The sequence below is a fragment of the Petromyzon marinus genome, unplaced genomic scaffold, assembly GCF_048934315.1.
Source record: "Petromyzon marinus isolate PM22_M1 ecotype Great Lakes invasive population unplaced genomic scaffold, UKy_Petmar_22M1.pri1.0 PM_Scaffold_168, whole genome shotgun sequence".
Lineage (NCBI taxonomy): Eukaryota > Metazoa > Chordata > Hyperoartia > Petromyzontiformes > Petromyzontidae > Petromyzon > Petromyzon marinus.
In genome coordinates this window covers 130,576-155,007 of record NW_027423133.1, presented here as the reverse complement: position 1 = coordinate 155,007, position 24,432 = coordinate 130,576, and the positions used below count along the sequence as shown (strand labels likewise).

At 52.4% G+C, this 24,432-nt stretch overlaps 1 protein-coding gene across 3 annotated transcripts; it reads right to left on the bottom strand.

Moving 5' to 3' along the window:
* Positions 1 to 1,660: 1,660 nt before the first annotated feature.
* Positions 1,661 to 22,433, bottom strand: LOC116958095 (uncharacterized). 3 transcript variants are annotated; one of them, XM_032980584.2, is made up of 4 exons: positions 22,099 to 22,433; positions 12,907 to 13,240; positions 12,789 to 12,873; positions 1,661 to 3,538 (listed from the first exon to the last, which is right to left on the bottom strand). In XM_032980584.2, the coding sequence occupies exons 1-4, from the start codon at positions 22,147 to 22,149 to the stop codon at positions 2,857 to 2,859; spliced, it is 1,152 nt and encodes a 383-aa protein (XP_032836475.2). In that variant the 5' UTR covers positions 22,150 to 22,433; the 3' UTR covers positions 1,661 to 2,856. The 3 variants fall into 3 exon arrangements, with proteins under 3 accessions (XP_032836475.2, XP_075919748.1, XP_032836473.2); XM_076063633.1 differs by having other exon boundaries at positions 12,789 to 12,906; positions 12,940 to 13,240; XM_032980582.2 differs by having other exon boundaries at positions 12,789 to 13,240.
* Between the last annotated feature and the right edge of the window lie 1,999 nt (positions 22,434 to 24,432).

The following is a 24,432-nucleotide window of genomic DNA, read 5'->3' as shown; positions in this document are numbered from 1 at the left end:
AGAGCGACACAGACAGAGCCTCACACACACATAGGCAGACACAGACACATAGGCAGACGCGGACAGACAGAGGCAGGTAGACACAGACACACAGGCAGACACAGACAGACACCGATGCAGACAGACAAGACGCAGAGAGACACATACAGACACGCTCGCACAATCGCACGGACACGCGCATGCATCTGCAGAGACATAATCGCACAGAGATACAAAGCTATGCACACACGCACGCACATGCACGCATGGATACAGACAGAAGACACTCGCACACGATCACGACAGACACACACGTGACACAGACACACACACGTGACACAGACACACACGTGACACAGACACACACGTGACACACACACACGTGACACAGACACACACACACACAGGTGACACGGACACACACAGGGGAATAAAAATTGGAACACTCAACCGCAGGCTATCCCTGCGGAACTCAAACCCTCACCCCGACAACGATGACTCACCATGACCAGTGTGTGTGTCTGTGTGTGTTCGAGTCAGTGTGTGTGTGTCTGTGTGTGTTCGAGTCCGTGTGTGAGCGCGCGAGAGTCTGTATAGGATGTATGTGTGAGTCCGTGTACAACGTGTGTGTGAGTCTGTGTACAATGTGTGTGTGAGTCTGTGTACGCTGTGTGTGTGTGAGTCTGTGTACAATGTGTGTGAGTCTGTGTACAATGTGTGTGTGTGTGAAACTGTGTGGGGAGTATGTGTGTGTGAGTCTGTGTACGGTGTGTGTGTGTGAGGAGTGTGTGTGCGAGTCTGTGAGGTGTGTGTGTGAGTCTGTGTGAGGAGTGTGTGTGTGTGTGAGGAGTGTGTGTGAGTCTGTGTGAGGAGTGTGTGTGTGTGTGTGTCTGTGTACGATGTGTGTGTGTGTGAGGAGTGTGTGTGTGAGTCTGTGTGAGGAGTGTGTGTGTGAGTCTGTGTACGATGTGTGTGTACGGTGTGTGTGTGTGTGTACGGTGTGTGTGAGTCTGTGTGTGTGAGTCTGTGTGTGTGAGTCTGTGTGTGTGAGTCTGTGTGTGAGTCTGTGTGCGTGAGTCTGTGTGCGTGAGTCTGTGTGTGAGTCTGTGTGTGCGTGAGTCTGTGTGTGCGTGAGTCTGTGTGTGTGTGAGTCTGTGTGTGTGAGTCTGTGTGTGTGAGTCTGTGTGTGAGTCTGTGTGCGTGAGTCTGTGTGCGTGAGTCTGTGTGTGCGTGAGTCTGTGTGTGCGTGAGTCTGTGTGTGTGTGAGTCTGTGTGTGTGAGTCTGTGTGCGTGTGAGTCTGTGTGTGTGAGTCTGTGTGTGCGTGCGTGAGTCTGTGTACAATGTGTGTGTGAGAGTGTGTGTGGGGAGTATGTCTTGAATAAATGGTCACGTGATCATTAAACGAGCCCAATCAGGGGACAGGGGAAGGCGATTTAACTCCAATATCGCCACCCACCCGCCCCGCCCACCCCACCCACTCCACCCACCCCGCCCACCCCACCCACTCCACCCCGCCCACCCCACCCACCCCGCCCACCCCACCCACTCCACCCACTCCACCCACCCCACCCACAGACCTAACGACGGTTCACCCTCTCGCCCTAACCAACCCCCCCATCACCCCCACCGACAACCCCCTCAGCTTCCTCCTCAAAATAACCGCAAGGTCAAACGCCAAGGTCAAAGGATCACGGCCGATTTAATTAATTAAAGAGAGGGGGAGGGGGTCAGGACTGGGGGGGGGGGCTCCTGCTGCTTTGTCCACATCTGAGCCGTGACGTCACAGCAACGTCGCGGCGATGTCGCCGTGACTTCAACGGTGACGTCGCCGTTGCGTCAATGGTGACGATGCTGTGACGTCATGGCTATGTCACGGTGACGTCGCTGTGACGTCATGGCTACGTCACGGTGACGTCAACGTCGCTGTTACATCATGGCTACGTCACGGTGACGTCATGGCTACATCACGGTGACGTCGCCGTGACATCACCGTGACGTCGCTGTGTGTCCGTTTGGCTAAAGGCACGGCGACATCGCCGTGCCTTTAGCCAAACCTGACTGCAACGCCGTCCCAACTCCTATTGTAATGTCGCCCGGCTAGTCGCCAAACTGGCCACCCGCCCGGCTAGTCACCCGCCTGGCTAGTCACCCGCCTGGCTAGTCACCCGCCCGGCTAGTCACCCACCTGGCTAGTCACCCGCCCGGCTAGTCACTCGCCCGGCCAGTCACCCGCCCGGCTAGTCACCCACCCGGCTAGTCACCCGCCTGGCCAGTCACCCGCCCGGCTAGTCACCCACCCGGCTAGTCACCCGCCCGGCTAGTCACCCGCCCGGCTAGTCACCCGCCCAGCTAGTCACCCGCCCGGCTAGTCACCTGCCTGGCCAGTCACCCGCCCGGCCAGTCACCCGCCCGGCTAGTCACCCGCCCGGCTAGTCACCCGCCCGGCTAGTCACTCGCCTGGCCAGTCACCCGCCCGGCTAGTCACCCGCCCGGCTAGTCACCCGCTCGGCCAGTCACCCACCCGGCTAGTCACGCGACCGACCAGTCACCTGCCTGGCCAGTCACCTGCCCGGCTAGTCACCCAGACGCGGACAAAGCGGCCGTCTTGATTTGCGCAAACCCCCAATGCTGACTTCACGACGGAGGAGAGTCGACTCGTTAGGGGGGGGGGCGGGGCCGTTGTGGAAGGGGGCGGGGCCATTGTGGAAGGGGGCGGGGCGACAGTAGTTAGGTGGCGGGCATTTCAGTCGAGTGGGGGTAGGGTCGGAGGTAGGGGTCGGAGGAGGAGTCGGTGGAGGAGTCGGTGGAGGAGTCGGTGGAGTCGGTGGTGGGGGGGGGGGCTCGTCGGGTGGGGCGCCCGTCGAGCCGCCGTCAAATCAACGCTCGGAGCGCCGCCCCGCGGGCGACCCCGGGGGAGACCTCCCGTCCCCCGCCGCCCCGCCCCTGCGCTCCCGCGACCTCGACCTCGACCCCCCGGCCCCCGGCGGGGACCGGCCGTGGGCCCCGCGGGGGGGGGCCGCCGCCGATGCCGCCGACGCCGACGCCGACACCGCCACTGCCGGCGGCGAGGAGGACGAAGAGCGACGCCGGTGGTGGTGGTGGTGGGAGGGCGGTGCCGGTGAGCGGGATGAGGAGCGGGGAGCCCCGGGGGATGAGGGGCGGTGCTCCCGGTGGTCCCTCTCACCGTCACCGCCGTCCTTGGAGCGTGAGCGATCCGCCCCGTCGCGGGGCCTCTCGCGCTCCTTGTTGTCACCGCCGCCACGCTCCTTGTTGTCACCACGCTCCTTGTTGTCACGCTCCTTGTTGTCACGCTCCTTGTTGTCACCGCCGCCACGCTCCTTGTTGTCTCCGTCGCGGTCCCTCTCCTTGTTGTCGCGGTGGTCGCCGCCGCCTCCACCGCCTCCGCCGCCTCCGCCGCCTCCGCCGCCTCCTCCGTCGTCATTCCTGCGGCGGCTGCGTGAGTCGTGGGAGCGGGAGCGCGAGCGGGAACGGGAGCGGGAGCGGGAGCGGGAGCGGGAGCGGGAGCTGCTTCGCGAGCTGCTGTGGCGACGGCGGCGCCTGCGGTTGGCGTGGGGGGTGGGAAAGCCGTGGGGGGGGAGAAGAGAGTGGGGAGAGAGTGAGGGGAGAGAGTGGGGAGAGAGTAGAGAGAGTGGGGAGAGAGTGAGGGGGGGAGAGAGTGGGGAGAGAGTAGAGAGAGTGGGGAGAGAGTAGAGAGAGTGGGGAGAGAGTGAGGGGGGGAGAGAGTGGGGAGAGAGTGGGGAGAGAGTAGAGAGAGTGGGGAGAGAGTAGAGAGAGTGGGGAGAGAGTAGAGAGTGGGGAGAGAGTAGAGAGAGTGGGGAGAGAGTAGAGAGAGTGGGGAGAGAGTAGAGAGAGTGGGGAGAGAGTAGAGAGAGTGGGGAGAGAGTGAGGGGGGGAGAGAGTGGGGAGAGAGTGGGGAGAGAGTAGAGAGAGTGGGGAGAGAGTAGAGAGAGTGGGGAGAGAGTAGAGAGAGTGGGGAGAGAGTAGAGAGAGTGGGGAGAGAGTGAGGGGGGGAGAGAGTGGGGAGAGAGTGGGGAGAGAGTAGAGAGAGTGGGGAGAGAGTAGAGAGAGTGGGGAGAGAGTAGAGAGAGTGGGGAGAGAGTGAGGGGGGGAGAGAGTGGGGAGAGAGTAGAGAGAGTGGGGAGAGAGTGAGGGGCGGAGAGAGTGGGGAAAGAGTGAGGGGGGAGAGAGTAGAGAGAGTGGAGAGAGAGTGAGGGGGGGAGAGAGTGGGGAGAGAGTGGGGGAGGGAGAGAGTGGGGAGAGAGTGGGGGAGGGAGAGAGTGGGGAGAGAGTGAGGGGGGGAGAGAGTGGGGAGAGAGTGGGAGAGGGGGAAGAGAGTGGGGAGAGAGTGGGGGAGAGTGGGGAGAGAGTGAGGGGGGGAGAGAGTGGGGAGAGTGAGGGGGGAGAGAGTGGGGAGAGAGTGAGGGGAGAGTGGGGGGAGAGAGTTAAGAGTTAAGGTAAACCCCACACATCCTGATTTACACCGTTAGCTACGCACGGTGCAAAAGTTCGATACACACTATACTCTAAACTACACTTCATAACACTATACACTACTATACTATACACCACATAACACACTACACTACTATACACTACACTATACTCTACACAACACTATATACTACGTAATACACTATACACCTCATAACATACTATACACCACATAACACACTGCACTATACACTAGATAACACACTATACACTACATAACACACTATACACAACACACTATACACAACACACTATACACTACATAATACACTATAAACTACACAACACACTATACACTACATAATACACTATACACTTCACAACAGTATACACTGCAAAACACACCATACACTAAACTACAACACACACTATATACACTGAGCAATCATTGGAAGGACGTTATCAACCAGTTTAGGTCGTAACTGGCTGAGATGTTCCTATCCAACCTGCCTACGTTGGCTCTCTGAGTTACAGTCACGAACACAGCTTACACTGACAAGCAAATTTCTCTCTCCCGCTCGCTCACACACACAGCCTGCAACCACACACACACAGCCTGCAACAACACACACACACAGCCTGCACCACATACACACAGCCTGCACCCACAACAACCGCCATTCGCCACTAAGTGGCGGTGACGTCACCACGACGCTTGTGCCAGGCCATGTGCACCTTGAGGCCACGTGAAGTGTCGAACGCCCGCTGGCAGGAGGTCACGGGGCAGACCCAGCAGGTACCACGGGTCGACTGACCGAGATGACTGGCTGATGCACCACCTGTGCCCCCTACTGCGCCAACCTGCTGTGCTTTAGCCACCCGGCGCTCCGCTCGTTGTTGCGAGCGTCGCTCCTCCGCCCTCCGTTGTTGTTGGAGGGCGACTGCCTCCGACTGCCCAGTAGCATCCTTCACGAGCCTCCGCCACACAGAGGCCAATCTTGACACCGCTGGTACCGGTCATCAGCAAGTCCACTCAGCTCCACGTCCTCCTGTACCACATCACTCCATCTCTTCTCTAGCCCGTGCCGCGCCCGTTCAGCCCCATCTATACAACCGAACAAAAGATGTTTAGGCATGCGGTGGCTGGGCATGCGGGCTACATGACCCAGCCAACGCAGTCTTGCCTGCCCGGAGGAGCTCACCGATGGGATATTTCAAGGATTTGTGGGCTCCTCACACAATCCAGTCTGCGGGTTAAACCCAGGATGGATCATTGGGCAGGCCAGTCTAAATGTTTCTAACCGGCGAAGATGTTCCACTAGGGGGGTCCACGTTTCGCATTAACGAGAAGGGATGGAACGACTGTGGTCGAGAAGACCTGAAGCTTCGTGCGGAGCGACAGACCAGGTAGCTTCCACGCAGCATTATCCAACCGATTAAAAGATATTGCCGCTCGACTGATTCGGAGTGAGACCTCTGTTGTCAAACAGGAACCGGTCATGAGCACACTGCACAGGTATGGTAAACTCTCCACTCTCTCCACAACTGCCCCATAACCAATTGTGAGTTGTGGGGTTGGAGTGTCCGATGGTACAAAATACCCAGGCAGGTGCTCAGTTTTGGTGGGGCTGATGGTAAGGCCCCACCTCTTAGTGGCACGCTCCACGTTCAGCAGCAGCGCCTCCAACTCCTCCTCTGAGTGAGCAGCAATTACCAGATCATCGGCATACGTAACGTGGTTGACCAATATGGAGTCATCCCTTGACCGCACCCGGCAGCCTCCCATTTAAATTTTGATTTAAAGGTTTCGTGACTGCAGGGATTCATATTCTTGGTTCTTTCGGTAAAGTCACGTAGAAGGGAAACAATAAAATAAGAATCTAAAACAATATATTTTTATTATTTTATTGTTTCACTTCTACGTGACTTTACCGAAAGAACCAATAATATACAGCCTCCCATTTTTCTGTACCAAATAAAAATTCCTCCGGTACAGCTATTGAAGGCTTCACGAACTACGTGGTCGAAATAGATGTTAAATAATGTGGGAGCCAGAGGACATCCCTGTCGCACCCCAAGGTGTACAGGGAATGGCTCTGACTCCCGGCCACGTAGTTTTACCCGGGCCCGCTCACCATCATGAAGGTCCTCAATGAGTCAGGGACTCCGAAAGCACGAAGAGCAACCCAGAGCCCAGGCCTACTGATGGTATCATAGGCCTTGACCAGGTCAATAAAGCAGATATGTAGGTCTTGTTGGAATTCCCTACCTCTGCTGTAGCAGACGCACAGAAAATATGGCATCTGTGCAGGACCGCCCTTTCCTGAAACCGCATTGGGGCTCCGCAAGCCTCTCCTCAGCGTGCGTGCCTAGCAAGGCGATGTTGAATCATCCTTGCCAGGACCTTTCCCGGCACACTGAGGAGTGAGATGCCCCTGTAGTTGTTACAGTCTGTGCGGCCCCCCTTCTTAAAGAGGGGGGCCACCAGGGCATCCTTCCAATCCTGCGGAACCCGTCTAGTGGTCCAGACTGTTGTTATGATGTGATGTAGGGCAGTCTGTGCACAAACGCCACCCTCCCTCAGTATTTCACATGGGAGATCTCTGCCCGCTGCCTTTCCTGGTGTCAGACTCTTGATCGCCTTCAGTACTTCCTCAACAGATGGCACCTCAGCCAGCCACTCGCAGGGGGTGGCTTCTTCCAATATGAGGCACCGCAGCCTCAGCAGGGTCATCCCCACTTTGTCCCATGATGTTTTCCCAGATGAGGAATTTCCCCTCCCCCAGGAAATCTGCAAACCTCTTCCTGGGAGTCGGAGATTGGATCACCGTTCTTTCCCCTAATGATGGTAATAGGTGTGGCGCTGCAAGTTACTTTTTTGATGGAGTTAGAGCGATTTGTGATTGCGGGCCATTGAGGCAGACTCCATCTCCTCAGCAACCTGTAACCACCACCCATCCTTGCATCGCCTCACGGCTCTCCGAACCTCCGAGCAAAGGCTGCGGTAAGCCTCCTCATTCTCTGACGTGGGATTCTGTAGCCGATGACAGTGGGCCTGTCGCTTTTTCTCAGTCAGCCTGAACACCTCCTCTTTCAGCCAGGGGAGGTCTGGACCGTGTACCCATAGCAGCCATTGTAGCTGCATGAGCCACAGTCCTAAATCTCGTCCATTTCCCCTCGACATCTGGAGGAGTGGGGGACAATGCCAACCCCAGCCGCAAGCGATGATGAAATTCTCGATTGCAACTTTCATCAGCTAGCTGAGACCAGGCCACTATGGGTTTGAATGGGGTCCTGGGTGTACACCCACCACCGGAGTGGAAGAATGGCAGGCGCATCTTACAGATGACTAGTCGATGGTCAGAGGGCAGATCAGCTCCACAGTAGGTCCTGGTGTCAAGGACATGGGCCTGCATCCGTTGTTTTTGCGTGGACCCGGCATGCATCCATGATGTTGTGTGGATGCGCCGATGCCGGAGCAGCATGTTGGTAATTACAAGCCCATGGGTTGCACAAAAATCTAGCAGCCTCCTACCGTTGTTATTGAGATGATCTGGCCCATGCCTTCCAATCACTCCAGACCAGGTGCCAGCATCATGTCCAACTCGGGCATTGAAGTCACCCAAAAAGATGACTATCCCGGGGGGCCACTTTAGCCAGCACCTGTGACAGGAGGTCATAGAAGGCATCTGACTCATCGGCTTTGCCTGCATCCCTCCACGGATGTTCGTCTTCGGTGGGGGCATAAGTAACCATGACCACCACTCCTCGCCTCCGGTTGATGGGAAGGCGAGCCCAAAGTAGCCTGGGGCTTACAGCTTCCCACACCTCACCGCCACGCTCCCACGCCCCCTTCATTCTTTTGTTCAGAAGAAGAGCCACACCCTGTTGTTTGGCAGTCTCCTGCCCCGAGTAGAGGACTGTCCACCCGTCATGGTGGCAGGAGCCAGAGCCGGTACCGGTCCAGCTTGCCAAAATGGCAAAAAAATGAAACCTTTTTACAAGGATTCATATCTGCATTAACCACAATACCTGCAGTCAAAATGCAAACACAAAAAATATACTATGATAATATATGATGCATTGTCCTTGAAACGGATTGGTCCGCACCAAGGGACCGCTTTCTTTTGAGCCTCGACCCAATTGGTGCTCGACCAGTTTCATTGATTGGGTACGGCCCTGTGAGCCATGCGGCTCTTAAGTCGGGTGCAACCGCAACAAACAAAATTTGAACCCCGGAACATTTTAAAGCGACGTCACGTAACAGAAACATCGTGGAATAACCCAGCAAAATATTCCACACACAAAAAAAAATAAATATTAAAACGCTGCGTGCAAAAATCAACGTGGTGCAAGCCAACAACAACCACCATAAGACAATTTAAATGAACCATATGTTTTCGAATCACCAAAATAAAGCTAAAAAAAAACCAATGTAACAACAGTAATCATAGGAACTGTGATTTTAAATTTAACAATAAACGATATACATGACACGTACGACAAAACCTGCAGCCATAGCTGGCAGCACAACACTCCCAGTGTATGATGTGTGAGCGAGTCAGCAGCAGCGTGAGTGTATGATGTGCGAGTCAGTGTATGATGTGCGAGTCAGTGTATGATGTGTGAGTGAGTAAGTGCATGATGAGTGAGTCAGTGCATGATGTGTGAGTGAGTCAGTGTATGATGTGTGAGTGAGTCAGCAGCAGCGTGAGTGTATGATGTGCGAGTCAGTGCATGATGTGTGAGTGAGTCAGCAGCAGCGTGAGTGTATGATGTGCGAGTCAGTGTATGATGTGCGAGTCAGTGTATGATGTGTGAGTGAGTCAGTGTATGATGTGTGAGTGAGTCAGTGCATGATGTGTGAGCGAGTCAGCAGCAGCGTGAGTGTATGATGTGCGAGTCAGTGTATGATGTGAGTGAGTAAGCGCATGATGTGCGAGTCAGTGTATGATGTGTGAGTAAGTGCATGATGAGTGAGTCAGTGTATGATGTGCGAGTCAGTGTATGATGTGAGTGAGTAAGCGCATGATGTGCGAGTCAGTGCATGATGTGTGAGTGAGTCAGCAGCAGCGTGAGTGTATGATGTGCGAGTCAGTGTATGATGTGCGAGTCAGTGTATGATGTGTGAGTGAGTCAGTGTATGATGTGTGAGTGAGTCAGTGTATGATGTGTGAGTCAGCAGCAGCTTGAGTGTATGATGTGCGAGTCAGTGTATGATGTGCGAGTCAGTGTATGATGTGTGAGTGAGTCAGTGTATGATGTGTGAGTGAGTCAGTGTATGATGTGTGAGTGAGTCAGCAGCAGCGTGAGTGTATGATGAGTGAGTCAGTGTATGATGTGCGAGTCAGTGTATGATGTGAGTGAGTAAGCGCATGATGTGCGAGTCAGTGCATGATGTGTGAGCGAGTCAGCAGCAGCGTGAGTGTATGATGTGCGAGTCAGTGTATGATGTGCGAGTCAGTGTATGATGTGAGTGAGTCAGTGTATGATGTGTGAGTGAGTCAGTGTATGATGTGTGAGTGAGTCAGCAGCAGCGTGAGTGTATGATGTGCGAGTCAGTGTATGATGTGCGAGTCAGTGCATGTGTGAGTCAGTGTATGATGTGTGTGTGAGTAAGCGCATGATGAGTGAGTCAGCGTATGATGTGTGAGTGAGTCAGCGCATGACGAGTGAGTCAGTGTATGATGTGTGAGTGAGTGTATGATGTGTGAGTGAGTAAGCGCATGACGAGTGAGTCAGTGTATGATGTGTGAGTGAGTCAGTGTATGATGTGTGAGTGAGTCAGTGTATGATGTGTGAGCGAGTCAGCGCATGACGAGTGAGTCAGTGTATGATGTGTGAGTGAGTGTATGATGTGTGAGTGAGTCAGCGCATGACGAGTGAGTCAGTGTATGATGTGTGAGTGAGTCAGTGTATGATGTGTGAGTGAGTCAGTGTATGATGTGTGAGCGAGTCAGCGCATGACGAGTGAGTCAGTGTATGATGTGTTTGGCCAGGAGACGTCATAGACGCCTGTCCCCCCGGGGCCTCGCTCCGGCACCAGCTTATTAATTAGATATTTCAGACGTCGTTTTGTGGTAAATAATTCAAGCTGGAGGGGTTACAAGCCCCTTGCACCCATCCAGAGCCCCCATTTGCAGGCTGTGGTTGTTACAGACGCCATGAGGGGAAAGGCCAATCTGAGTTGGCCCTCCGCCCACGGCACTGCTCACCACAGCGTTGCCGTCTGGCACCACGAGGATGTAGGGGGTTGTTTTTGCCTGCACCACACACACACACAGCCTGCACCACACACACAGCCTGCACACACAGCCTGCACCACACACACACAGCCTGCACACACAGCCTGCACCACACACACACACAGCCTGCACCACACACACACAGCCTGCACTACACACACACACAGCCTGCACCACACACACACAGCCTGCACCACACACACACAGCCTGCACCACACACACACACAGCCTGCACCACACACACAGCCTGCACCACACACACACACAGCCTGCACCACACACACACAGCCTGCACCACACACACAGCCTGCACCACACACACACAGCCTGCACCACACACACACAGCCTGCACCACACACACACACACAGCCTGCACCACACACACACAGCCTGCACCACACACACACAGCCTGCACCACACACACAGCCTGCACCACACACACACAGCCTGCACCACACACACAGCCTGCACCACACACACACAGCCTGCACCACACACACAGCCTGCACCACACACACAGCCTGCACCACACACACACACAGCCTGCACCACACACACACAGCCTGCACCACACACACACACAGCCTGCACCACACACACAGCCTGCACCACACACACACACAGCCTGCACCACACACACACACACACAGCCTGCACCACACACACAGCCTGCACCACACACACACAGCCTGCACCACACACACAGCCTGCACCACACACACAGCCTGCACACACACACACACACAGCCTGCACCACACACACACAGCCTGCACCACACACACACAGCCTGCACCACACACACAGCCTGCACCACACACACACAGCCTGCACCACACACACAGCCTGCACCACACACACACACACAGCCTGCACCACACACACACACACAGCCTGCACCACACACACAGCCTGCACCACACACACACACACAGCCTGCACACACACACACAGCCTGCACCACACACACACAGCCTGCACACACAGCCTGCACCACACACACACAGCCTGCACCACACACACACACAGCCTGCACTACACAGCCTGCACTACACACACACACAGCCTGCACTACACACACACACAGCCTGCACCACACACACACACAGCCTGCACCACACACACACACAGCCTGCACCACACACACACAGCCTGCACACACACACACACACAGCCTGCACCACACAGCCTGCACCACACACACACACACAGCCTGCACCACACACACACACAGCCTGCACCACACACACACAGCCTGCACCACACACACACACAGCCTGCACCACACACACACACACAGCCTGCACACACAGCCTGCACCACACACACACAGCCTGCACCACACACACACAGCCTGCACCACACACACACACACAGCCTGCACCACACACACACACACAGCCTGCACCACACACACACACACAGCCTGCACCACACACACACACACACAGCCTGCACCACACACAGCCTGCACCACACACACACACAGCCTGCACTACACACACACACACAGCCTGCACTACACACACACAGCCTGCACTACACACACACAGCCTGCACCACACACACAGCCTGCACCACACACACACACACACAGCCTGCACCACACACACACACAGCCTGCACTACACACACACAGCCTGCACCACACACACACACACACAGCCTGCACCACACACACAGCCTGCACCACACACACACAGCCTGCACCACACACACACACAGCCTGCACCACACAGCCTGCACTACACACACACAGCCTGCACCACACACACAGCCTGCACTACACACACACAGCCTGCACTACACACACACAGCCTGCACCATCACCACCACCACCGCAACCACCGCACCCACCTGCACCGCACCCATCACCGCACCCATCACCGCACTCACCGCACCCATCACCGCACTCACCGCCACCGCACCCACCACCACCGCCACCACCGCCGCCGCCACCACCACCACCGCTACCACCCACCACCACCACCACTACCCACCGCCACCACCACCACCACCACCGCCACCACCACCGCCACCACAACCACCACCACCACTGCACCCACCACAACCACCACCACCACCGTCACCACCAACCACCACCACCCACCCGTAGTCCCTGCGCGAGCCGGACGACGAGTTGTAGGAGGCCGAGGCCGAGTACGGCTGCCCCCGGTCGCCGCCTCCCCGGTCGCCTCCCCGGTCGCGGTCGCCGCCTCCCCGGTCGCCTCCCCTGTCGCGGTCGCCGCCTCCCCGGTCGCGGTCGCCGCCTCCCCGGTCACCGCCGCGGTCACCGCCGCCGCCGCCGCCGCGGCGCATCGAGTCCGGGGGCCGGGCGTAGCGCGCCATCTGGACCCGCATCTCGCGCCCGTCCAGGAGGCGCCCGTCCATGAGCTCCATGGCGTCCTCGGCGTCCCGCCGCTCGTAGAAGCGGACGAAGGCGAAGCCGCGAGACTCGCGCGTGTAGCGGTCGCGCGGGATGTACACGTCGCCCACGTCGCCGTGCTTCTCAAAGGCGCGGCGGAGCGTCTCGGGGGAGGTGCGGTACGTCAAGTTGTCCACCTGGCAGGGGGGGGGGGGGCGGAAGGTGGTGGTGTGGGTGGTGTGGGGTGGGTGGTGGTGGTGGGAGGGGTGGGGGGTGTGGGAGGGAGAGGGGAGAGAGGGAGAGGGGAGAGAGGAAAGGAGAGAGTGAAGGAGAGAGTGAAAGAGGGGGGAGAGAGTGAAGGAGAGAGGGAAGGAGAGAGGGGGAGGGAGGAGAGAGGGGAGGGGGGAGAGAGGGAGAGAGTGAAGGAGAGAGGGGGAGGGAGGAGAGAGTGAAGGAGAGAGTGAAGGAGAGAGTGAAGGAGGGGGAGGGAGGAGAGGGAAGTAGAGAGTGAAGGAGAGAGGGAAGGAGAGTGTGAAGGAGAGAGGGAATGAGAGAGGGGGAGGAGAGGGAAGGAGAGAGTGAAAGAGGGGGGAGAGAGTGAAGGAGAGAGGGGGAGGGAGGAGAGGGAAGGAGAGAGTGAAGGAGGGGGAGGGGGGAGAGAGTGAAGGAGAGAGTGAAGGAGAGAGGGAAGGAGAGAGTGAAGGAGAGAGGGAAGGAGAGAGGGAAGGAGAGAGTGAAGGAGAGAGGGAAGGAGAGAGGGGGAGGAGAGGGAAGGAGAGAGGGAAGGAGAGAGTGAAGGAAAGAGTGAAGGAGAGAGTGAAAGAGGGGGAGGGAAGGAGGGAGTGAAGGAGAGAGTGAAGGAGAGAGGGAAGGAGAGAGGGAAGGAGAGAGGGGGAGGAGAGGGAAGGAGAGAGGGGGAGGGAGGAGAGAGTGAAGGAGAGAGTGAAGGAGAGAGTGAAGGAGGGGGAGGGAAGGAGAGAGTGAAGAAGAGAGGGGGAGAGTGAAGGAGAGAGTGAAGGAGAGAGGGAAGGAGAGAGTGGGAGGGAGAGAGTGAAGGAGAGAGTGAAGGAGAGAGGGGGAGGGAGGAGAGGGGGAAGGAGAGATGGGGAGATGTGGTGAGAGAGAGCAAATGAGAGGCGAGTTGGTAAATTAATTGATTGAACGAGCTCAAGCTGATGTCACGTAACCAGGTGAGAATCAGAAAATTCTTCTTTGGTTCTTTCGGTAAAGTCACCACCACCACGTAGAATGAGAATAAAATAATACATTGATAAAATAAAATAACACAATAAAATTCTCACGACGTTTCGGCCACAACACAAGCGGCCTTCATCAGGTGAATGGACGAGACTGTCCTCCAGACTGGGACGAGACTGTCTGGAGAACTGAGAACTGTCGTCCCGACGGTTCTGTTCCTTCACCCGATGAAGGCCGCTTGTGTTGTGGCCGAAACGTCGTGAGAATTTTATTGTGTTATTTTATTTTATCAATTTATTATTTTATTATTCTCATTCTACGTGGTGGTGGTGACTTTACCGAAAGAACCAAAGAAGATGAATCCTTGCAGTCACGAAAGCTTTAAATCGAAATCAGAATATCGTATTCATGCTGGGGGAATCAGATGAGCTATGCATCGCTCTTTTCACAGATGTCTAGTTGAGACTTTTGAAGAGGAAGCAGTGGGTGTGTGCGCGTGTGGATGAATGAGTGGATACATTTATCGATTGTGATGAGCGAATGGGTGGTTGAGTGGATGAATGAGTGGATAAATGATTCAATGGATGAGTGGGCGAGTGAATGAGTGGATATATTATGGAGTGTGATGAGTGAGTGGGTAAGTGAATGAGTGGATGCATTATTGAGCGTGATGAGTTAGTGGGCAAGTGAATGAGTGGGTGAGTGGATGAATTATTGAGTGTGATGATCGAGTGGGTGGGTGAGTGAATGAGTGGACATTATTGAGCGGGTGAGTGAATGAGTGAGTGGGTGAATGAGTTGGTGAGTGAGTGAATACTTCATTGAGTGCGGCGAGTGGGTGGGGTGAGCCAAAGAGTGGATAAATGAGCTGACACATTATTGAGCGTGATGAGCGAGTGGGTGGGTGAGTGAATACATTACTGAGAGTGATGAGTGAGTGGGCAAGTGAATGAGTGGGTGAGTGGATGAATTATTGAGCGTGATGAGCGAGTGGGTGGGTGAGTGAGTGAATGAGTGAATACATTATTGAGCGGGTGAGTGAATGAGTGCACACAGGAGGTTGTGGGTTCGATCCCAACCCTGATGCCTGTTGCTGTGTATTTGGAGTCAGGGTCTATCTCTCATCATCATCACGGAGCCGAGGGAGATGTTAATCCCAACCCTGATTCCTGTTGCTGTATATTTGGAGTCTGCGTCTATCTCTCATCACCACGGAGCCGAGGGAGATGTTAACTACCTCGCCTTGTACACAGGAAGTCGTGGGTTCGATCTCATGCCTGATGCTGTATATTTGGAGTCGGGGTCTCTCATCATCATCACCACGGAGCCGAGGAAGATGTTAACTACCTCGCCTTGCACACAGGAGGTCGTGGGTTCGATCCCAACCCTGATGCCTGTTGCTGTATATTTGGCGTCTGCGTCTATCTCTCATCACCACGGAGCCGAGGGAGATGTTTACTACCTCGCCTTGCACACAGGAGGTCGTGAGTTCGATCCCGACACTGATGCCTGTTGCTGTATATTTGGAGTCAGGGTCTATCTCTCATCATCATCATCACGGAGCCGAGGGAGATGTTGACTACCTCGCATTGCACACAGGAGGTTGTGGGTTCGATCCCAACCCTGATGCCTGTTGCTGTGTATTTGGAGTCAGGGTCTATCTCTCATCATCATCATCACGGAGCCGAGGGAGATGTTAATCCCAACCCTGATTCCTGTTGCTGTATATTTGGAGTCTGCGTCTATCTCTCATCACCACGGAGCCGAGGGAGATGTTTACTACCTCGCCTTGCACACAGGAGGTCGTGGGTTCGATCCCGACACTGATGCCTGTTGCTGTATATTTGGAGTCTGCGTCTATCTCTCATCATCATCATCATCACGGAGCCGAGGGAGATGTTTACTACCTCGCCCTGTACACAGGAGGTCGTGGGTTCGATCCCAACCCCGATGCCTGTTGCTGTATATTTGGAGTCAGGGTCTCTCTCATCATCATCATCACCACGGAGCCGAGGAAGATGTTAACTGCCTCGCCTTGCACACAGGAGGTCGTGGGTTCGATCCCAACCCTGATGCCTGTTGCTGTATATTTGGCGTCTGCGTCTATCTCTCATCATCATCACGGAGATGAGGGAGATGTTTACTACCTCGCCTTGCACACAGGAGGTCGTGGGTTCGATCCCGACACTGATGCCTGTTGCTGTATATTTGGAGTCAGGGTCTCTCTCTCATCATCACGGAGCCGAGGTAAATGTTAATTACCTCGCCATGTACACAGGAGGTCGTGGGTTCGATCCCAACCCCGATGCCTGTTGCTGTATATTTGGAGTCTGCGTCTATCTCTCATCATCATCATCACGGAGCCGAGGGAGATGTTAACTACCTCGCCTCGCACACAGGAGGTCGTGGGTTCGATCCCAACCCCGATGCCTGTTGCTGTATATTTGGAGTCAGGGTCTCTCTCTCATCATCATCATCACGGAGCCGAGGGAGATGTTAATCCCAACCCTGATGCCTGTTGCTGTATATTTGGAGTCTGCGTCTATCTCTCATCACCACGGAGCCGAGGGAGATGTTTACTACCTCGCCTTGCACACAGGAGGTCATGGGTTCGATCCCAACCCCGATGCCTGTTGCTGTATATTTGGAGTCTGCGTCTATCTCTCATCACCACGGAGCCGAGGGAGATGTTTACTACCTCGCCTTGCACACAGGAGGTCATGGGTCCGATCCCAACCCCGATGCCTGTTGCTGTATATTTGGAGTCAGAGTCTCATCATCATCACGGAGCCGAGGGAGATGTTAACTACCTCGCCTTGTACACAGGAGGCCGTGGGTTCGATCCCAACCCTGATGCCTGTTGCTGTATATTTGGAGTCAGGGTCTCATCATCATCACGGAGCCCAGGGAGATGTTAACTACCTCGCCTTGTACACAGGAGGTTGTGGGTTCGATCCCAACCCTGATGCCTGTTGCTGTATATTTGGAGTCTGCGTCTATCTCTCATCATCATCACGGAGCCGAGGGAGATGTTAAATACCTCACCTGGTTTTCAGGAAGGCATGAGTTCGATCCCAACCCTGGTACCTGTTGCTGTATATCTGGAGTCAGGGTCTCTCTCATCGTCATCATCACCATCACGGAGCTTAGGGAGACGTTAACTACCTCACCTGGTTTTCAAAAAGTCATGAGTTCGATCCCAACCCTGATGCTGTATGTTTGGAGTCAGGGCCTCTCTCATCATCATCACCATCACCATTCACGGAGCCGAGGGAGACGTTAACTACCTCACCTGGTTTGCAGGAAGTCGTGGGTTCGATCCCAACCCTGCTGCCTGTTGCTGTATATATTTGGAGTCTGCGTCCATCTCTCACCGTCATCCTCGCGGAAGCTAGGCAGATGTTAACTACCTTGCCGCAGGGCCGTAACCTTATCGTGGTGCTGGGGTTTGCACGTTCCCCGTTGATCCAAGAGCTACGTTGCCTGGAGCCTCCTGCTGCTAGTAGGGTGTCTCCCCTTTGGCGAACGCGTCCCGGATTGGGGGGGGCGACGTTTCGGACAAGTAACGAGACACGCTTCATTCTCTCCCTGCATCCACCATTGCGTCTATGTCCTCGTTCCCCGCTGCCTTGTGGGTAATAACGAGACAAGCTTCATTCTCTCCCTGCATCCACCATTGCGTCTATGTCCTCGTTCCCCGCTGCCTTGTGGGTAATAACGAGACACGCTTCATTCTCTCCCTGCATCCACCATTGCGTCTATGTCCTCGTCCCCCGCTGCCTTGTGGGTAATAACGAGACACGCTTCATTCCCTCCCCGCACCCGTCTTCACGTCTATGTCCTCGTCCCCCGCTGCCTTGTGGGTAATAACGAGACACGCTTTAGACACCCATACAGAACTAGAGAAACCCAAAGACCCACAGAGACCCATAGAGAAACATAGAGAGACCCATATAGAACTAGAAACCCATAGACCCACAGAGACCCATAGAGAACTATAGAGACACCCATACAGAACTAGAGAAACCCAAAGATCCACAGAGACCCATAGAGAAATATAGAGAGACCCATATAGAACTAGACACCCATAGACCCATAGAGAACTATAGACCCACAGAGACCCATAGAGAACTATAGAGAGACCCATAGAGAACAAGAGACACACAAAGACCCACAGAGACCCATACAGAACTATAGAGAGACCCATATAGAACTAGACACCCATAGACCCACAGAGACCCATAGAGAACTATAGAGACACCCATAGAGAACTAGAGACACCCATAGACCCACAGAGACCCATACAGAACTATAGAGAGACCCATACAGAACTAGAGACACCCATAGACCCACAGAGACCCATATAGAACTAGAGACACCCATAGAGCCACAGAGACCCACAGAGAACTATAGAGAGACCCATAGAGAACAAGAGACACACAAAGACCCACAGATACCCACAGATACCCATAGAGAACTATAGAGAGACCCATATAGAACTAGACACCCATAGACCCATAGAGAACTATAAACCCACAGAGACCCATAGAGAACTATAGAGAGACCCATAGAGAACAAGAGACACACAAAGACCCACAGAGACCCATACAGAACTATAGAGAGACCCATATAGAACTAGACACCCATAGACCCACAGAGACCCATAGAGAACTATAGAGACACCCATAGAGAACTAGAGACACCCATAGACCCACAGAGACCCACAGAGACCCATAGAGAACTATAGAGAGACCCATATAGAACCAGAGACACACAAAGACCCATAGAGAACTTATAGAGACTCGCAGAACCACAGATCCCACAGAGACCCACAGATACTCACAGAAACCCATAGAATCAGCTGTAAAGGCCTCGCTCTATTGTAGCTCTTCTGCAGATGCAGGCCCAGCCATCGCAGCAAAGATAGCAAGCTCAGGGAGTGACTGATATCATCGCCACCACGTGGGAATTTATAGCAGCATAGAGACCCACGTAGAATTATAGAGACCCATATAGAATTATAGAGACCCATATAGAATTATAGAGACCCACGTAGAATTATAGAGACCCATATAGAATTATAGAGACCCATGTAGAATTATAGAGACCCATATAGAATTATAGAGACCCATAGAGAATTATAGAGAACCATATAGAATTATAGAGACCCATATATAATTATAGAGACCCAGACCCATATAGAACTATAGACTCATATAGAATTATAGAGACCCAGACCCATATAGGACCATACTCATATAGAATTACAGAGACCCAGACCCACAGAGACCCATATAAAACTATAGACTCATATAGAACTACAGAGACCCATAGAGCCACAGGTACCCACAGAGACTCATAGACCTACAGACACCCACAGACACTCATATAAACTCATAGACTCATACTAAACCATAGAAACCCATAGACTCATACTAAACCATAGAAACCCATAGACTCATACTAAACCATAGAAACCCATTGACTCATACTGAACCATAGAAACCCATAGACTCATACTGAACCATAGAAACCCATAGACTCATACTGAACCACAGAAACCCATAGACTCATACTAAACCACAGAAACCCATAGACTCATACTAAACCATGAAAACCCATAGACTCATACTGAACCATAGAACCCACAGACTCATACTAAACCATAGAAACCCACAGACTCATACTAAACCATAGAAACCCATAGACTCATACTAAACCATAGAAACCCATAGACTCATACTAAACCATAGAAAGCCATACTCAGACTAAACCATAGAAACCCATAGACTCATAATAACCATAGAAACCCATAGACTCATAATAAACCATAGAAACCCATAGACTCATACTAAACCATAGAAACCCATAGACTCATACTAAACCATAGAAACCCATAGACTCATACTAAACCATAGAAACCCATAGACTTATACTAAACCATAGAAACTCAAAGACTCATACGAAACCATAGAAACCCATAGACTCATACTAAACCATAGAAACCCATAGACTCATACTAAACCACAGAAACCCATACTCATACTAAACCATAGAAACCCATAGACTCATACTAAACCATAGAAACCCACTCATACTGAACCATAGAAACCCATAGACTCATACTAAACCATAGAAACCCATACTCGTACTAAACCATACAAACCCATAGACTCATACTAAACCATAGAAACCCATAGACTTATACTAAACCATAGAAACTCAAAGACTCATACGAAACCATAGAAACCCATAGACTCATACTAAACCATAGAAACCCATAGACTCATACTAAACCACAGAAACCCATACTCATACTAAACCATAGAAACCCATAGACTCATACTAAACCATAGAAACCCACTCATACTGAACCATAGAAACCCATAGACTCATACTAAACCATAGAAACCCATACTCGTACTAAACCATAGAAACCCATAGACTCATACTAAACCATAGAAACCCATAGACTTATACTAAACCATAGAAACTCAAAGACTCATACGAAACCATAGAAACCCATAGACTCATACTAAACCATAGAAACCCATAGACTCATACTAAACCACAGAAACCCATACTCATACTAAACCATAGAAACCCATAGACTCATACTAAACCATAGAAACCCATAGACTCATACTAAACCATAGAAACCCACTCATACTAAACCATACAAACCCATAGACTCATACTAAACCACAGAAACCCACAGACTCAACAGAACTGTCGTCCCGACAGTTCTGTTCCTTCACCTGAAGAAGGCCACTTGTGTTGTGGCCGAAACGTCGTGATTTTTGTTGTTTTATATTTTTTTCACCTACGTGACTTTACCGAATAGAACCAAAGAGTATGGATCCTTGCAGTCCCCAAAGCTTCAAATCTAGAACAAAAAACACAAACCCCTTGCAAACCTCTCCTCACCGCAACCAACCAACCAACCACAAACAACAACTTATCCGCGTTAAATAGATATCTATTTTTTTTTCTCAACAAAAAAAAGCGAGGGCCTCAAGCGTTATAATTTGTCGTTGAAAAAAAATCATCGCCAACGAACAGCAAATTGTAACGACGACGAAACACGACGATCGTAACGACGGGTTTGCTTGGTTTGACGGGATGGCCGCGTCGCGCAAAAAAAATATATATTCCCCCGTCGAAAGGAATTTGTGGACGCATCTTTATTTTTTGTTTCCGTGCGTAAATTAGCAACTCCGGCGTAGGAGAGAGTCGGCCGTTAAGTGGTCTTCGTCTTAACGGGCGAACTTACGCGCCTGCGGCCTAGTCGGGGCAGGCTTTTCGCCGAGGCCTAGTCGGGGCAGGCTTTTCGCCGAGGCCTAGCGCAGGCTTCGCTGGGGCCTAGCGCAGCCAACCTCCCCCCCACCACCACCCCCCACGTGTGAGGCGAACGCATCAAAAAAACATTTTTTTTAAAAAAATAAAAACACCAAATGTTTGTGTTTGCTCGTTTAAAATAACACAAATATATACGTGTTCGCGGTTACCCAATTTTTTTTTTCCGTCGTACGCGAACCCAAGTTTCATTTTACACGCTAAAGCGAGCCGCGTGCGGGCGTTGATGAAGCCGCGCCTGGCCGAGCACGCGCGGGGACCCCCAACGGCGGCGGTGATGGAGGGGGGGGGGGAGATTCAGGCAAGCCGGGGGGCTTCGCGGAAAGTAACCCAGGCCGCGCGGTCGTGTCTCTCTCTCTGTGTATCTCTCTCTGTCAGTCTCTCTCTCTCTGTCCAGGTCTCTCTGTCTGTCTCTCTCTCTGTCCGTCTCTTGTCTCTCTGTCCGTCTACCGTGTCTCTCTCTCTGTCCCGTCTATCGTGTCTCTCTCGTCTCGTCCCATACCTTGAGCGTGTACATGTCCTCCACGTCGGCTGGGGGCCGCTGGTAGCTCATGTTGGCTATTCGGCGGAGGCTTGTGAGAAGGTTCGTTGCTCGCGGCCGTTGTTGACGACGCGGGAGACGGAGGGAACAACGGCGACGACAACAACAAACAAACAAAGAAACGAACGAACAAAATTATCTCGGTTGAGGAGAAGGAGGATTGAGGGTGGTGGTGGTGTTGCTCTCGGAGCCGCCGCTTTCCCGCGCAACAAAAGCGCGCGCGCGCACGGGGAGGCGGGGTGAGGGGTAGGGAGGAGAGGGGAGGGGCCGGAAGCGGAAATGGAGGAGGGGATAGAGGGATGGAGGGGGCCGGAAGCGGAAGCGGGGACTACAATTAACTGTGGGTCTCTATGAGACTCTATGAGTCTCTGTATCTCTATGGGTGTCTATGAGATTCTATGAGTCTCTGTATGTCTATGGGTCTCTATGAGACTCTATGAGTCTCTGTATGTCTATGGGTGTCTATGAGACTCTATGAGTCTCTGTGTCTCTATGGGTCTCTATGAGACTCTATGAGTCTCTGTATGTCTATGGGTCTCTATGCATCTCTATGAGTCTCTGTATCTCTATGGGTCTCTATGGATCTCTATGAAACTCTGTATGTCTATGGGTCTCTATGAGACTCTATGAGTCTCTGTATGTCTATGGGTGTCTATGAGACTCTATGAGTCTCTGTGTCTCTATGGGTCTCTATGAGACTCCATGAGTCTCTGTATGTCTATGGGTGTCTATGATATTCTATGAATCTCTGTATGTCTATGGGTCTCTATGAGACTCTGAGTCTCTGTGTCTCTATGGGTCTCTATGAGACTCTATGAGTCTCTGTATCTCTATGGGTCTCTATGAGACTCTATGAGTCTCTGTATCTCTATGGGTCTCTATGAGACTCTATGAGTCTCTGTATGTCTATGGGTGTCTATGATACTCTATGAGTCTCTGTATCTCTATGGGTGTCTATGAGATTCTATGAGTCTCTGTATGTCTATGGGTCTCTATGAGACTCTGTATGTCTATGGGTCTCTATGAGGCTCTATGAGTCTCTGTATCTCTATGGGTCTCTATGAGACTCTATGAGTCTCTGTATGTCTATGGGTGTCTATGAGACTCTATGAGTCTCTGTATCTCTATGGGTCTCTATGAGACTCTGTGAGTCTCTGTATCTCTATGGGTCTCTATGAGACTCCATGAGTCTCTGTATCTCTATGTGTCTCTATGAGACTCTATGAGTCTCTGTATCTCTATGGGTCTCTATGAGACTCTATGAGTCTCTGTATCTCTATGGGTCTCTATAAGACTCTATGAGTCTCTGTATCTCCTCTATGGGTCTCTATGAGACTCCATGAGTCTCTGTATCTCTATCTGTCTCTATGAGACTCTATGAGTCTCTGTATCTCTATGGGTCTCTATGAGACTCTATGAGTCTCTGTATCTCTATGGGTCTCTATCTATGAGTCTCTCTATCTCTATCTGTCTCTATGAGACTCTATGAGTCTCTGTATCTCTATGGGTCTCTATGAGACTCTATGAGTCTCTGTATCTCTATAGGTCTCTATCTATGAGTATCTCTATCTGTCTCTATGAGACTCTATGAGTCTCTGTATCTCTATGGGTTTCTATGAGACTCTATGAGTTTCTGTATCTCTATGGGTCTCTATCTATGAGTCTCTCTATCTCTATCTGTCTCTATGAGACTCTACGAGTCTCTGTATCTCTATGGGTCTCTATGAGACTCTATGCGTCTCTGTATCTCTATGGTCACGACGTTTACGGAGGCAAAACAAGCTTCCGTCTTCCGGCGGAACAGCCACAGCAGAATATCTGTATCAAGCGAAGGGCTTTGAGACACCCAAGATTACATAGTTCATAGTTTCATTTATTTGGCATAGCCCTGTGAGCCATTCGGCTCTTGAATCGGTTGCAAATGCAACAAACAAAAACACGAACAAGACAAAACATCTTAAAGTGACTACTGTGTGTGTGTGACTGTGCAAACAGAAAAATCCAGGGAAAAAAAAACCATCAAAATATTCCTGAAATAGCACCGTCTACACCGCCAACGCTGTGTGCAAAAATCCCAGTGGGATGCAAAGTCAAACAACAACAACAACAACTTCGATTTAAAGCTTTCGTGACTGCAAGGATTCATCTTCTTTGGTTCTTTCGGTAAAGTCACCACCACGTAGAATGAGAACAAAATAATAAATTGATAAAATAAAATAACACAAGAATGTTCTCACGACGTTTCGGCCACAACACAAGCGGCCTTCATCAGGTGAAGGGGACGAGACTGTCTGG